Source organism: Emydura macquarii, unplaced genomic scaffold (assembly GCF_026122565.2).
Source record: "Emydura macquarii macquarii isolate MOO-44397 ecotype Brisbane River unplaced genomic scaffold, CSIRO-AGI_Emac_v2 contig_3470, whole genome shotgun sequence".
NCBI lineage: Eukaryota > Metazoa > Chordata > Testudines > Chelidae > Emydura > Emydura macquarii.
Window position 1 is genome coordinate 1,375,605 of NW_027133607.1, and position 16,401 is coordinate 1,392,005.

Below are 16,401 nucleotides of genomic sequence, written 5' to 3' on the forward strand. Positions count from 1 at the left end.
AGACTAGAAGGCAAAACAAAACAAAACAAAAAAAATTCCAAAATCGACAGTTTTTAAAATTTGTGTGATTTTTAAGCCTATCTGATGATCTTTGAATGCTTGGCATGATGGGTAAAAACAGTGCGGTCACAGTTAGCTTTTCTAGCCCCACACTGATTGGTTACAAAGAAGTAGAAGATGCAAATTGCAGCATTTATCTGCTGGACCAAGAAAGGAGTTGTGCAGAGCTGAACCACACGTGGAGAGCTTAGGGAAGGCTTGTGCCTCTCTGAGCAGCCTGCTATGCAGATTGAACTCTTCTTTTGGATGGAGCAGCCTGCTTCAGCAGCCTCCGTGGCTGGCCCATTCTACAGGCTGGTGTACAGGGAGGAGGGTAGAGGCACCTGGCCCATTTGGGGCACACTCTGAGGCTTCCTCAAAACCTGGGAGTGAAGATGTGACAGGCACTTCTATGGGCTGTACAAAGAGGAAGAAGGCTCATCGGAGACAGTCCTTGGAGTTTGAGAGATGTTATAACAAGCGACAAAGCTTTTAATTTATTTCCCTGCATCTGGACTAAAACTTAAAGAACTTTCTGGCGCCCCCTCCCTCAGCCGCTTCCACTTAAAAGTGAGGAGGATATCCATTGTGTGGGACATTTGGGCAACTATCTGACGTTCTCTATAGAGACAAGGTGGGTGAGGTAATATTTTTTATTGGATCAACTTCTGTTGGTGAGAGAGACAAGCTTTTGAGCTTACACAGAGCTCTTCTTCAGGTCTGGGAAACTTACGCAGAATGTCACAGCTAAACATTTCACATTTAGATCATCAGATTGGCTTAAATATTTAACTGTGACACTCTTTGTAAGCTCAAAAGCATGTCTGTGTCACCAATAGAAGTTGGTCCAATAAAAGATAGTACCTCACCTATGTTGTTGTCTATAGTTAATTTTCCCTTGTAAATTCAGTGACTCTCCGACCATAAGCTGCACATGGTGGGAAGCCAGATCCTTATTTTTCAAACACATGGAGTTGAATTCACATGCAGCACATGAGAGCTTGTAGCGAGGGGGAGTGGCCTCCCTCCCACATGGACTGGGAGGGACAGCCCAACATCTTAAAGAGCTAAAGAAGACTTTTTTTTTTTTGCCATATATTTATTAGACCAAGTGGAATCTATATTTATCAACAGGAACTATATTTTTACTGTGCATTTTGTCTTCATTTCTGTTTGGAACCTTACAGTCCAAAGAAGTACTTGAGTTTTTTATTCTGCATATGACAAATACTCAGCTGCATCCAAAAGAATGATGTAAGATATTAAATTGACTAATTGTTTAACTCCAAAGACTTGTGGTTATCAAGTTAACACTTTGAAATGTGGTGATTATTATGACTGTAAATTTAGAATGTAAAGATTACTTATTACATACATAAACAACGGAACACTAATACAATTCTATCTATTATAACTATCAGTGTAATGTGTCAGTGGTTACAGATTGCTGAAAAACAACACAAAACGGGAGAATATTTTGAATACAATTACATTATAATATTTTCTGCTGTACGCCAGTACACAGCCATGAAAGTAACTGCTGCATATTGTTTAGAAACCATTATGAAAAGTTACATTATGCCTATGCTGGTTACATTTTGTCCTTTTCCACCCTTTCCCTTCCAAAAAAAAAAAGGGCGCTCCGGGAAAAAAACCCCAAATCCTGGTGTGTGAACTTTTGTTTCCTATTTGCTTTAAAAGAATAAAATAAAAATATCTTAGTCCACCTCGCACTTCAGCAGCTGCTGCTACACAGCAGGGAATCACTGTTATTTCCAGCCAGGGGATGTTCTGTATAAGAGCACTTTTCTTCAAAGCTAATGCCCTACTAGACTGGCCAACTGGCATAGCTACTGTATGTTAACGATCAGGTCAGTAACCTCCTTTGAAAAGACCAAAGTCATTTTTGGCACTAAGAGCCTATAACTACCATCTTCAGCAAAGGGGCTATTTTCTAGTGATAAAGTGATTAGGTTCAAAAAGAAAATGTACTCACCCCAGGTAAAGTTTTAATATTGTGCAGTGCATTCTGTGCTTCGAGTGCAGCTTTTCTTGTGTAAAATGTTACGAAACAACAACCTAAAGAGAGAAATGAAAAGCTTTCAGAAATGACCTAGAACAGTTTGAGAGACTACAATAGGGGGAAAAATGATGATTGAATGATGCATTATGCAGGTTGAAAATGTGAATTATAATGAGACTGCAAGAATGCCATCCATCAAAGGAAACTTGTATTGTTTAAAATAAAATAATAATAATAAAATCCACCCACATGTTGTATCTATAGCACGCCTACATCCTTAGCAGGCTGTAACCACTTTGAAATTAAGCTAACCAAAATTCAATCGACCCCATAGTGTAAACCAAGTGATATTTTGTATAGGCTCTCCATTAAAGTGTGATTATAAGCAGCTTGCGAGCTCAGAGCAGCAGAAATTTAGCAAAGCAGCCCAGCTAGAAAACCGGGCTTAAAAAGCAGGACCATACTGAAAGAGACACATACATAGGAGCTAAGCTTTTCTGATAAACTATAAACATGCTTCCTAAGGAGGGTTGGGGGTGAGGCATTGTGAAACCTGTGATCAGAAGTGCCTCAGTTTAGAGAAGGAATTCAGTGCGCCTTTTTAGGGACATGGGAGCCTGCTGCTGTCTGGGGACGCTGATCGACAGTCCCCAACCTTAGGTAGAGGAATGGATTTGTGGGCAAATGTGGCTTCAAACTACCATAGTTGCCTACCCTTCCCCAGGGCTGTGAGTTCCGTGCTGTGCTTCCAAAAGGCAAAGCACAGAATCTCACCCGAATTTTCATCCCACCTCTGCTGCAAAACTTCAAGTGTGGACATGAACTAGCCAGGTAAGCGTCCTTCTGTCCCTCAGCTGCACAATTCGGATAAATATATTCCAATATCTCAGAGGGATGCCTGGCGGGAGGGGGGGTTGTAAAATGTTTTGAGATACTGGGATGAAAGGTGCTACTAAAGTTCAAGCCATTATTTGTATAGATCAAGATGCTACATATTTTACTAGAGTTTTAGAAGACCGTCAGCTATACACAGAGAGTTGCAGAGGGTCATGAGGCACTTAGAAAAATACCCAGAGTACAGAAGAAACTTCTTGGCTCACAGACATCAATACTGCCTTCCTGCTCCCTGGGATGGCGGACATCAGGCAAGGGAGGGCAGAGGTATGACATTTTGCCCTTTGGGTGGTGAATGAGAACTAGGATGTTGACTGCATCATAGCCCTTGGTGCTTACCAAGATGGTGTGACATCCGGTATTCCAGTTTCCATTCAGTCATTCAGCATAGTCACAAGTGGTAAGCAAGATGAAAGGAGAGACAGAACAGAATACAGCTAGCACAGACTCATAATTAGCAAAGTAGAGATGGCTACCATCCCAGTCTAGAAGGAAGGTTGGAATCTTCAGAATTTGCCATCTTTGTCTTCGTTCAAGCTGCACATTGTGCTTTGAGTGCTCTCTGGGGCTTTGCGGTTGGGCCAGCTACAAATGTTACCTTTCTAACAAGCAAAGGCAATTGTGTTCCCAGCCGGAATACATGGGGGACCTTATCCCCAACACAGAAATGTACTCTCAGGCAATACAATACACTCACAGGCAGGTAATGCAGACTTGCCACAGGCCGGAGAAACACCATTCACAAACGAATGCTAGCAGCTCCCCTTAAAATTTCACGGTTTACAAAAGAGCCCATTTGGTAATGATTTCAGTCATTTGTGGGTCATTCAGCAAGGATCAGTCAGTCAGTCAGCAATTGATTGTTAGCGGCTTGTGCTTTCTATAGGAGTTCAGAGTTTAAAAATCTTCCACTCAGGGCAAGCCTTGTGATTTCAGATTATTCTACTCCAGAATTAAACCTGAGCAGGAATAACCAGTTTTTGTACCATTATTCAATAATACGACATAGAAGTGCAGCAATGATTTTTCCACTATTTTACTAGGCAATTTTACATCACACTTTCAATCGTAGCCTCTTGGGTTAGTTTTATTTGTTTAATATATTTGTCTCTCAACCTGGGGGTTGTGAACAGATGCCAGGGGATCCAGGATTACTATGCTCCTTCCCATGTTGCTAGATGAGAGTGGGACCCAGCCTAAATCCCAGCTGGATGAGAAGAGAATTATGCAGTTGCCCAGGTGTGACCGAGTGTTAAGAGCCTAGAGCTGACCCAGAACTCTGGTTACTATTAGTCGGGAGGCAGATGAGTTAATCAGAGTAAACATCCCATCAACTGGGAACAGTCAAAGGACAGGAAGGCAGGCTGATGGGATGCAGGATCTCAGGATAGTGAGATTTTTCTCTCTCCTTCCCTGGAGAGTGGACCATGGGGGAAACTTACTTTCAGTTGTATGTTGCTGTCTAAGGCTAGACTGGTGGAGGGGACCCAATCAACACCACACTAGGGTTTATCAACTTGGAAGTATCCAGCCTCTTTGTGGTGGTCCAAAGGGCAGAGAAGGGAGCCTATTACACCAGATATGGAAAATTTGAGACCTTCTAGTGTAGCATACTTGGCACTGGCCCCAAGACGGACACGGCAAGATAGGACATACTGGGAAATTATCATGGACTTGATACTTCTAGACTGCTTGTAAGAAAAGTATTTTTAAGAGGTATCTGTAAGACGAGAGGATAGTGACTTTGTGAACAAAGACTGGGAGAACATAGCAGTGTAAGAGGCAGTAGGAGGTCAGACGACAGTTACAATGGTCCCTACTGGCCTTAAAACTTGTGAATCTAAAAAGGCCCAAAGATGAAACGCTTCATTGACTTACATCTATTTATACTCATTTACTTTGATTTAAAAAAAAATCATCTCTAATAGACAACTGAGCAGAGTTGGTAGTAGTTTGGGCAGAACTACCACAATTGACAATGGCTGGGTATGAATAGATCTGCTAAGGAGGGTAGGGGTAGAGGTGAAGAGAAAAACAGAATGGCAAAAGTCCACACACTCCCAGAGGAATTTTTACACATCAGCCTAGGGAATTTTCAAGAGGAGTTCACTGATAGGTGGCCCCAAATTGAAGTGCTGTCATTCCACAGAGCAGACCTGGATTTGAATGTGGCATCTTTATGGTACATGAATGCTTGTACTTCACTACTTGTCTCTGAAGTCAGCTCAGAGTCATGTGAGTTACCTGAGGATACCTAGGGAGGGATTATTCCTATCTAAAAGAAAGGGGGTAAACCTAAAAACTGACAACTGCTGAAGGATTATGCTACAGGATCCCAGGGATATATTATCCCTTCTTGTGCCTCTAAATGAAGCCCTCTTCATCCCAAGTAACTGGAAGCCTGAATGAAAATCCCTCAGGTCAGGACAACTCTCATGATAAATCCATTCTGGGGCTTGGCAACCTTGTACCTGATGTGAAAGGTGCCATGACTGCCAATACAGACCAAAATTTAACTTAGTTAAACTCTGAGGTAAATCCAGGTGGGACTGCATCTGCTTGATCGTACAGAAACTGTACAATCGCTAACACATTGGTGCAACAGCTATTTGTGCTCCATTGGTAACAGCTTTTAGAGTAACACACACTCCGTTGTTTAAATACAAAGAAGAGACATTGAATGGAGCACGAACGTCAACCTTCCCAGGTCTGTAATGTCCTAATGACATCAACCACAATGCCCTGGCTGTAGTTACAGATGCTTCAATGAAGAAAACAAAATTGCCATCACACTAGAAAGAGTATGATCGCAAACAATGAAATGTCTGAGAAATGGAGGACAAAAACAAAGAGGAAGCGCTTCTATTTTCCCAAGCTTCTGAGGGTGAAGTGCTCAGATATGTGCTCCAAAGTGTGCAACATCAACACCTCAGCCTCACAAAAATAAAGTCTCTTATTTCAGATGCTTTTTCTTTTTCTTTAAAAGCAAATTTAATGCTAGAAAAAAGTACTCAAGGACCCCAGCCTCTAGGAGTGATAAGTCATTCTCCATTACACAATCATTGGCCTTTGCTGAGGCCGCCAAAGGCACCAATTAATGCCAATGGTGGAAGCTCTCTGTTTATTAGTAGGGATCTATTCAGTGGGACTGGGTTAAACACCTTTCTGCCCATCTGGATAAACAAGGCATCAGCACAATATGTTGATTTATTTTGTAATGGCTGCATCTTCTGCATTTTTAAATGATAGTTTAAAAGTTTCAGAATATGCAAAAATATAGAAAAAAGTGATAGATCCCTTAAGTCATGGGTGGAATTAGGGGAAGGACTGGAAAGATTTTCCTGGTGTTTTTGGATTTTTCTTTTTTTGAACAGTGAAACAATGCAATTTTCCTCATGCACATAGTTACAGCAGCCAATCCCGAGCCCCAGAGCGGGATTTTCAAAAGCACCTAAGTAGCTTACTGCACTAACTTTCAACGGCACTTGTGCACCTATGTCTGTTAGATACCTTTGAGAATTCCACCTGCACTCCAGTATGTGAAGAAAAAGGTGCAGATCTGCTCAAAGATGCCACCAAAGGTATGGGGAATTCATTGGAACTCAAATACCTCAGCAGATGTCCATGGAACATAGTCAGAGATGATTTTTCAATCACTTCAATACTTTATCACTTTCGCCCAAATGAAACAAAACGCTAATTGCTCAGTGAGGGATGGTTTACAGGCATCGTTTCAAACAGCTGACTCGCATGGCCCTCCTCACAAAGGAACTGTCTGGAGTTGTGACTGACCTCTTCCATGGCTTCCTTTAACGGCACTGGAGTCTAAGTAAGAGGCTTAACCACAATAGCACCACAGCTGATCTCGCGGCATCTCTTTGGTACGGCAGCTCAGCTCACACTCTTGGACAAGAGTGCTGCGACCCTGTACCATGCACGGACCATAAGCGGCTGCCAGGGAGCCAAAAATGACACCCTTTCAGAGTTGAAGGATCAGTTGGAAAGAGAGTCTAACACACTAAGGCTGTGTCTACACTACAAACACCACAGTGGCACAGCTGCAGGTGTGCTGCGGTACCATAGATGCTTCCTACATCAGCAGAAGGGGTTTTTCCATTTATGTAGTTGATTCACCTCTTTGAGAGGCAGTAGCTAGGTCGATGAAAGAATTATTCTGTCAACCTAGCTGTGTCTATACTGGGGGTTAGGTCGATCTAACTATGGAGCTCAGGGTGCAAAATTTTTCACAGCCTTAAGTGACATACCTAGATCAATCTAATTTTTAAGTGTAGACCAGGCTTAAGTAAATTCAGGAGTCCATCACTGCAACCTGCCTCATTCTCCATGTGCTCATAGACCCTGGACCAGTGCTTGTGGAGCACTCAATGAGCTACTCTCTGGCTTGATCAGAGTTACCAAAACCATGAACTCATTTGGCCCCTGTGCTGTGACTATGAGGCAGCATTGCGGACAATAACTCACAGGGTGGAAGTTCCCAACCTGACATCAAGAGTGCAGTTTATACCACCTAGCCTCCCTGGATACAGAGGTCATCCTCTGGTTACAGAACCTGGACACTGAGCGTTGATGTCTGCGCTCAAGAGAGAATCACTATACTAGGTATTACATGCATGATGCTCAAGTGAGGATGGAAATGTCTGTGTGGCTTTTGGTGTGAAAATGTTCTTTTAAGCTCCTGTTTATTCCTCCCCTTAAACTGAGTTCATGGTTCTCAGTACATGGTTAATAGGAGTTAGACATGTGCAAGAAGAAGGGAAGATAACCCTTAGTTTTTGGCGGGAATGGCAAAATCTGTTTTCTTACAAGGACTTTGTTGTAATGATTCGGCTCAGAGAAAACTGTAGTGTAGATTTCTCAGGCCCAAACTACTTTTGGGGTTAAAAGGAGAAAAAATAAATAGAAAAACAACATATTTCTTGGACAGATTTTTGAGCTTTTATAGTTTTGAACTGTCAAAAATTGTCAATTTAGAGCTCTCCTGTGTTGTGCATATTATCACCTGCTGCCAGCATCTGAACCCTAACCATAGGATAGAAGAATACAAGAGCTTATCAGTGTCTCTTCAAAGTCTGCAACAACTTAAAAGTATGAAATCTGCTTTACCTTCTAGACTAATAAAACAAACACTTCAAAACAGCTATAATGATTATCTGATGATTGAACTCTGTATTCTTTTAGCAAGTAATGGAATCCTAGCAGACAAATTCAATTCAAGATACATTCACATTCAGGACATCAACAAAGTCATCATGTTATGAATTGAAAATTCCTTTAAAGGCTGCGTTTGAATTCTAAGGGGCTGACAGATCTAGGGATTGAAGGCCCTGGAAGGCTAAATGAGTGAAGTCCTGCTTTCTTTCTTTTTCTTTCTTTCTGTGAATGAAGCTCACTTTTGTAAGTGCATTAGCAAGCAGAACAGGTGCTAGCTTCACACAGGCTTGGAATCTCAATTGAGACACTGGCTTCTTGTCAATCCGGCACAGTTCAAGCTAGTTTAAGTCAAAGGAGGGTTTTCTCCAGGAGTTCTGCTTTTGATTTCCGACTTCGCCTCCCACCACACATTTTAAATATTACATTATGATTTAAAGGGGCTGCATTTATAGAGGTCTCTTGAATTCCAGCTGTTCCTCTGAAGAGTGTAATACGTGCTTCGTGAACCTCGAACGGCTGCCCTGAACAGCATGATTTTCAACCAAACTCACCATGACCTGCGCTTTCATTTTCCAAAAGGCAATTAAGATATCAAAAAGTCTTTTTCCATTAAAGCCACAGAGAAGACCTATTGATACAATAATTTAGGTAGGTGCTTGGAGAACAGCCACTTTCAACTGCATTAGATGGGAGTCGGGGAGGGGGGAGTTATAAGGAGGCATGGACTGCATTTATACTGTAATATGGATTATTGTGCAGTTAACTAAATACTGGAGACGATGCCATTCCAATATTCTGAGAGGTGCATGCAAGCCTCAGAGATTTGCTTTAGGTTATTTAATACTGCATCTCTAACTACCCCTTACAAAACTTAGTGGCAAATAATGAAGGCTGAAAGGGAAAGATCTGAGATAGAAGTGAAGACTTGCACGGGAAAATAAAATACATTTGGAAGGTGAAATCAATCTGTGTCTCTGCCCTCACTTAAGAGAAAAGGAAAAAGGAACAGGCCTGGATGCATTATCACATTATCCCTTACAACCATGCTATTGCTCCTTAATACATCGAGTAACTTGTGTGTAAGATGGGGACCTTTCATTTCTGGGACAATCAAACAGATAGAATTGCTATATCCTGCCGAAATCAACCCTTTAATGATACCATATTCCAGTTAGTTCAGTTTTATAGAGTTTGATATAATTGGCACCCTGATGGAAACTGTATTACCAATCCAGCCACCAGCCAGGAAGCTGAAAAGCCACTTGCTCCCAATTGTAATGGCAGCAGATTTTACAGTGCTGGCTTTTATAATATTAACGTGCTATCTGGAGATGGGGAGGACTACTATTCCGGCGAGGATGCACCAAATTCAACACTTGTGCTTTCTCTGCTGCCTTTTTTCTTCTAGTTATAACATCCAGGGTAGCAATACCAGCTGTGTTATGCCCTGAACGCCCCTTAGCATGTTACAGTACTAGTGCTCCAGGCCTTGTAAATGGCCAGGGAAAAACACTTCTATGAAGCTCAATTTTTTCTCTCCATGCTTTGTAAATTATGACTGCATTTCTGTTAATTGGCCACAAGTCCTAGTTTCCTGTCATCCTTCAGCTGCATTGGGGAGTTCTTTTGGAGGAGTCATACTCTGTCATTCCCATACCCTTGTGAATACAAATGCTCTCTATAAATGTCCTCTGCCTGGAAAATTGAGGTCTTTTTTTGACCTAGATTAAATCTGCTGCATTTTCAAGCCTTTTGGGAAAGTAACTAAGAACTAATGTGCACTGGTTTGTGGGCCACAACACTTCCCCATCCATTATTATGTAAATTCTGACTAAAATGCGACACAGATAGAAAAGATATCAAGGGCAAAACTGCTAGAATCTGCATTTTTCTTGCTCTCTGAAATAAGCCTCTAACATTTAACAATTTTAAATGTCTAATGGCTGAAAAAGTATCTGAGGAATTTTAATGTAGATTTTTCATATAGGACAAAATAGCAGATTCTTGAACTTTCTTGTGGTGTTCATAATTAACAGAAAGCTTATGGCTAGTATGCTTATCTAGCAAGGCACCCAGGGCTGCTGTGGGAAGAAACGGGGCAAGTTTGATTAGATTTCATTTCTGCAACTTGAAAATACCATTTGACTTTCACAGTGGATGGTAATAGGTAAACAAACGGTTCAGAATTAGATTTTGGATATTGCCAGGCAGGGTGATAAATGCAGCTGTACGGGGCCAGTTATCCACTAAAAGAAGAGGGAAAAAAATCAGATTGATAACAGCAGTGTTATGTAATTAATAACTATTCCGAGACTGAAAGCAACCTCCACTCCATCATGGGATGTGATCTTAGCAGCCCTGTTTGCGGACAGGAGGCTTCCAGGGAAAAAACCCTACCAAGTGCTGCAGCAGTATTGATAATTTAGTAGGCAGCTCTCTACCCTCGAGTCAGTGCTGTGCCAATGCTGCTGCCCAGGATGCTGCTGGAAGCGAAGGCATGCATAGGCAATGGATTCTGGTCCACCCAGACTATTATCCTCTCAAATTCCTCCTAGAGGCTTGCTTCTTTTGCAATACCCACACGTAGTGAGTCAATAACTGGTAATATTAATTTTTAAAAATCCAAATTATTTCCTCCAGTGAATATTGTGTAGTCTGTGTCTGCCCTGCTTAGAAATCTAGCTCTTTGAGTCAAAGAATACTGGTGATTTGGGTCTTATATAGCACTACAACCACGATCAGTGCTTATAACAGAGAGGAATAATGATCTAGTGGTTAAGCCACTAGGCAGGGAATGAGGAGATCTAAGTTTGATTCCCAGCTCTGCCGTGGATGTCCCATGTGGTCTTGGGAAAGTCTCTTAATTCCTCTGTGCTTCACTTTCTCAGCTGTAAAATGGGGACAACAATATTTTATTTCTCCCACATTTTATCTGGCTTCCCTATTTAGATTGTAATCTGTTAGAGACAGGGACTGTCTTTTATTACATGTATGTACAATTTGTAGCACAATGAGGCCCTGAGCTCACTTAGGGAATGTATGTGCTAGTATAATATATATATAATATGATATAAACAAATCATTTTTTGAATGAGATAGAAAACTGAGGTGCTGGCTACTGCGGTTATTAAGTATTATAATTTCTCTAATTTGTCCTCTCTTTTTTTCCTTAATTCACCCAATGAAAGTAATAGGGAGCAAGGCTGTACGTCTTCACACAACGCACAGTCAACCTGTGGAACTTGTTGCCGGGGGATGTTGTGAAGGCTAAAATGATAACTATGTTCAAAAAAGAACTGGATAAGTTCATGGAGGATAGGTTCATTAATGGCTATTGGCCAAGATGGTCAAGGATGCAGCCACATCCTGGGGGTGCGCCAGGAACCATGGGTCTCAAACGTGGGTCCACAGCACTCTTAGGAGCTAGTCAGCTCCAACCTGCCACCCAGCAACCAGCTAAGATTTGCTAAGGCAGAAGCTGAAACCAGAGAGAAGACTCCAGTCCTAGATCCTGAATGGCTGGTTGCCGGGAGGTCCACAGCCCCTATATAAATGCAGCACAGGAACAGGAAGTTGTCTATGCAACTGGGATCCACCCTTTTCTGGCCCGTGTGCTTCCTGTTCCTGGTCCCCTGGTTTGACTTCCTGGTATCCTGACACTGCTTGTCTCCTGATGCTCAACTCTCGGTTTGCCCTCTGGCCTGCCTTGGACTCTGACCTCTGGTATCTGATCTGTCCTGACTCCTGCTATGACCATTAAGACCACCCATGTCCCAGTTATGTCAATGTGTCCCTAAGCCTCTGACTGTCAGACTCTGAGACTGGGTGATGGGATGGATCACTTTATAATTGCCCTATTCTTTCCTTCTGAAGCATCTGGTATTGGCCACTGTAAGAAGACAGGCTACTGGACTAGGTGGACCATTGGTCTAACTCAGTATGGTCATTCTTATGTTCTCGTCCCTTCTGTCACATCCTCATTCTCAGGCCTCCCATTGTGTCCCACCAATACTCCCATTCCCCTTTCACCCCAGTAGGAGGTCACCTGTCCAATATTCCATATGCCCCAGGTAATAGTTAGCGGTTGGGGGTGTCTGTCTCTGAAATGAGTTAAAACCTTCTCAGCCTCTCTGCAGTCAGTCTCAGAGATATTGAACCTGTCCCCTTCTAAATAAATCTCAGAAAACTGCAGCAAAACTAAGATTCAGAGTTCAAATGTTGGAAGAATGAAACACTCCCCATTATTAACCAGTTCCTAAAATCAGTGTGGGGTAAAACTATCTTAATTGAATTCCTGTGAAAAGGGTCATACCTTCATAAATAAGTCTAGTCAGGGATACATCCTTATCTTTGCAGGATGAAAGATACATTCACAAGCCTACACCTATGGTGGAGCGGTCGTAATGTGCAAATCACTTGTCCGACCTGGATATGGGGTGAAAGCCTAATCAAATCATCTGGTAGCTAGTTCCCTCTGAAGTCTCCCTCAGGATAGTTGGCACGTGTCCATATCTACATTTTATCTGTTAAAGCGAATGATTAAAAGAATTGGGGATAAAATGATCTCAACCTATCCTCAAATTTTAAATGAGTAAGAAGCCTGGCTCACTGGTGTGGGGTTGGGTGTTGACAAACGTGAGTGCCTAGTGGGCCACTTTTGGTTAGCAGAACTGGTGTTGTGGGATGACCCAAATGTTTAGCTGATTGCCATATTTGGAGTCAGAAAGGAATTTTCCCCCAAGGCAGATTGGCAGAGGCCCTGGGGTTCTTTTTGTCTTCCTCTGCAGCTTGGGGCCTGGGTCACTTACCGGTGGATTCTCTGTACCTTGAAGTCTTTAAACCATGATCTGAGGACTTCAATAACTCAGTCATAGGTTAGGGGTCTAGGACAGGAGTGGATGGGGGAGGTTCTGTGGCTTGCATAGTGCAGGAGGTCAGACTAGATTATCATAATGATCCCTTCTGACCTTAAAATCTATGAGGCTATATCAGGTTAAGGTTCCCGATGCCGATGCTCATCAGACTTCTAGACTCACAGAGTAATGAATGGAACTCCAGAGCACAGATCTTAGAATCCCCGTATCTTCTTTCTCCCGTCTTAATGATTTTAAGAGATAATGGTAAGTCAGACAAACGGTTGCTGCTTTTTGCTCACAGCACCACCAGACCTTGATTTGTTTGATAGCCCTACAATTCATAACATGTGGTCCTGGACAAGCTGATGCACTGTCCCAAATGCCATCTTAGCAGTGGGACAATTTTGCAGGGAGAAATATCTGAATTACAGCTGGGTGAAAATTTTCAGCTGAAACTTTTTTTATGAAAAAAAAAAAAAATTAATTGACACCAAAATTTTGTGAATTCCTATCATTTTTGCCAAATTGTGTGCAAAAGAGCACAAAACAAATATCCAAAAACGTCAAAACATTTCGTTTTTACATTTTCAAAACGAAACATTTTGCTTTTCTGATTTGAAATGGCTTCACTTCAGCTTTATTTAAAGCAATTGAAATCTAAATTAAATATTTAGTTTTATGCCAAAGAAAAACCTTTTGTTTGACCAGAAAGATTGTGGGGTTTATTTATTTTTATTTTTTTAATTTTTTTTTTTTTTACTTTTCAATTTACCAATTTTTTTTTTTTTTTTAATTTTCTTTTGGGTCAAATGAAAATTAATTTTCCTCCCCAATTTTTCAAAAATGCCAGCAAACGAGAAAAACCAGTTATTCGCACGGCTCTATTCTGAATATCACACTTGCTGTAAAATAATCCTTGAATTCCTTACCAGGAAGTTGCATAGAGGAAAAATCAAAACGAGAAAAAAACAACCTTCCATTTCAGGACTCAGCCCTTCAATCCTTGACTATCCAGGCAGTAAGCAGTAGTTTGTAAATATGCTGTCACTACTATGCATGTGTACTGGAATCTAATTTCTCTAGGAAAATAAGAACCAGGGCATTTAGCATGCTAGTCAAAGATGCCTCGCTAAACAAATATGACTTTTTTAGAGATATCTTGTTAACTCATTTAACATTAATTGATAACATCAGGGATTTAACTGCTAAACTGGTATGTTTTTGTCATTGTATTGTACTGCCAAACTGTCAGAACTGGTTCTCAAAAACTCTCTCAATAACTAGTTACTTTTATAGAAAGGAAAAAAATAGCATATGAATTTGCCCTGTCTTAGCAAATAAAAACAGATAGATTATAACCTTACAGTGCTCTATCTTGTCAAGCAAATAATGATTCAACAGTCCATGTTACACCCTGTTTCCAGAAATAGGTTCAGAGGTTTGTGAATTAAAGGTTTGGAATTAACACACATTTCATTTAGTTACAGGTTTCTACAGCCCTGTCAGATCCACCACGATATGGGACTTAGTTTAAATCCCAAACGGGAATTCAGGCTTAGAAGTGTCGTAGTATGAAGACCATACAATTGCAAGCCACCTGCCCCCCACTGTTGCTCTGGAGGCCTGGGCTTGCCTTCCTCAGGAAGCGGGCTTCAGAAGGAGGCCAGATCTAGCAGCATAAAGTGGTTAAGGAGACAAAATAAGGAGAGAAATAAACAGAGGGTGACCAAAAAGATGAAATAAAAGAAGGGAAACACTGCTGGAACCAAAGAAACACTACCTTCCTGAGGCCTGCTCCTTACCAACATGGTGGGAAGAAGAATGGCCCACTGGTTAAGGTACTAGCCCAGGAGTCGGGATACCTGGGTTCAATCCTGCTCTTTTGTTGGACAGTTGACTTAGGGCCAAATTTTTAGAGGTATTTAGGCATCTGAAGCTGTCGATGGGTGCCCAATGGGCTTTTGATTGGAGTTAGATGCCTAGGTGCTTTTGAAAATTGTGGTAGGTGCTTATCTATATCCTTATGCGTTTAAATACCTTTTAAACACTGGCCATTAGCGTCTCTATGTCTCAGTTCCCCATCCGTAAAATGCGGGTAACGGCACCTTTATGCCTCACAGAGACATTGTGAGGATAAATATCTTCATGATTGTGAGGTGCTTAGATGTTACAGTAATGGGAGCCCGATAAGTACCACAGATAGACAGGAGAACATCACTATCTGAAAACTGTGCTTCTGCCTGGGAAAATTGAAGCCATATATAAGTCCTCCAAAAGCTTACATATAGGAAGAGGAAAGATTTAATAAAAAAAATACAGACCAGCTTCAAGGGCAACAAAAAAGAAAAAAAGCCCAGGGGAAAATAGTTCCTTCCATTGCCCTCACATTTGACCAATATAACGCAATGATAAGTACTATTCCCTTCCCTCTCGGGTCAGGCCATATTTTACCACTAGTGTCCTCAGAGCCAGTTAATGGGTCATATACGCTCAGCTGGTCAAATGAGCTGTGAGTGTGACCTCATATTCGTTATATACCCACTTCAATTCTCTGATCCTCATTTATTTGAGAACCCTTCTTCAAAATGAGTTGAGGTTCCCCTATCTCCCAATTTATACTAAAAACTTTACCTTTCTCTGAATGTATGTTATGCTCCCTGTTCCATTTGCCCAAATACCACCAAGCTGGAAAGTGAAATTTATTCCTGACTTCAGTGATATAAACTCTCCCCAAAACTCCGTCTTTTGCTGATTTCAAGACAATTGCAGTTTCGTTCCAGGATGGTCATAGCATATGTCAAATCCATCCCTCAGTACATGCACCTTCAAGCAACATTTAATCTAAAAAAGATTAGTTTTCCCCTAACTTGTTACCAGGGACACATTTATTCCCCATTAAACCTTAAAAGCAAAACAAAACAAAAATACCAAAACCTTTCCTATTGGCTCGTGTATCTTTCTACTTGGTTGGAACAATTTTATGCAGAACCTTTGAACTTTAAAAACCACTCTTTGCTTTGAGCTCGTGACGGTACCCAAGATCTTTCAAAGCAATAGTCTCTGCATTTGGAATTTTCAAATGGGGGAAGGAGCAGCCATTAAGTTGGGAGGCGGGAAGGAATGGAGCAAGCCATTGGTAGGAAAACTCTGCAGTGGATTTTTTTTTTTTTTAATTATTGCGTGATGCTCCTGGAATAAAACAAAACAACAACTGAGTGATGTATCTGAAGAAGCATATTCAGCACTCAAGTGTTTCCATAATTAATTGTTTAGATGAGTACTAAAATAAATGCTGCAGCAGCAAAGATAAACAAAACACTTTAGCAATAAAACCATATATTTGTACATGCACACAAAAATAAATGGCGGTGCCCTATAAGGACTTGCAGTGGAAACCAAGAGCACAGAATCTTGTAG

The 16,401-nt window shown here is 41.3% G+C and overlaps 1 protein-coding gene across 9 annotated transcripts in view; it reads right to left on the bottom strand.

Annotated features, from left to right (window-relative positions):
- Positions 1–16,401, bottom strand: part of CELF2 (CUGBP Elav-like family member 2) — a 423,961-nt gene that overhangs the window by 111,637 nt on the left and 295,923 nt on the right. For all 9 annotated transcript variants that reach the window (XM_067534964.1, XM_067534962.1, XM_067534960.1 and 6 more), the window contains one exon: positions 2,036–2,118. In XM_067534964.1, the coding sequence (XP_067391065.1) occupies positions 2,036–2,118 (83 nt within the window). The remainder of the gene's footprint in view (positions 1–2,035; positions 2,119–16,401) is intronic.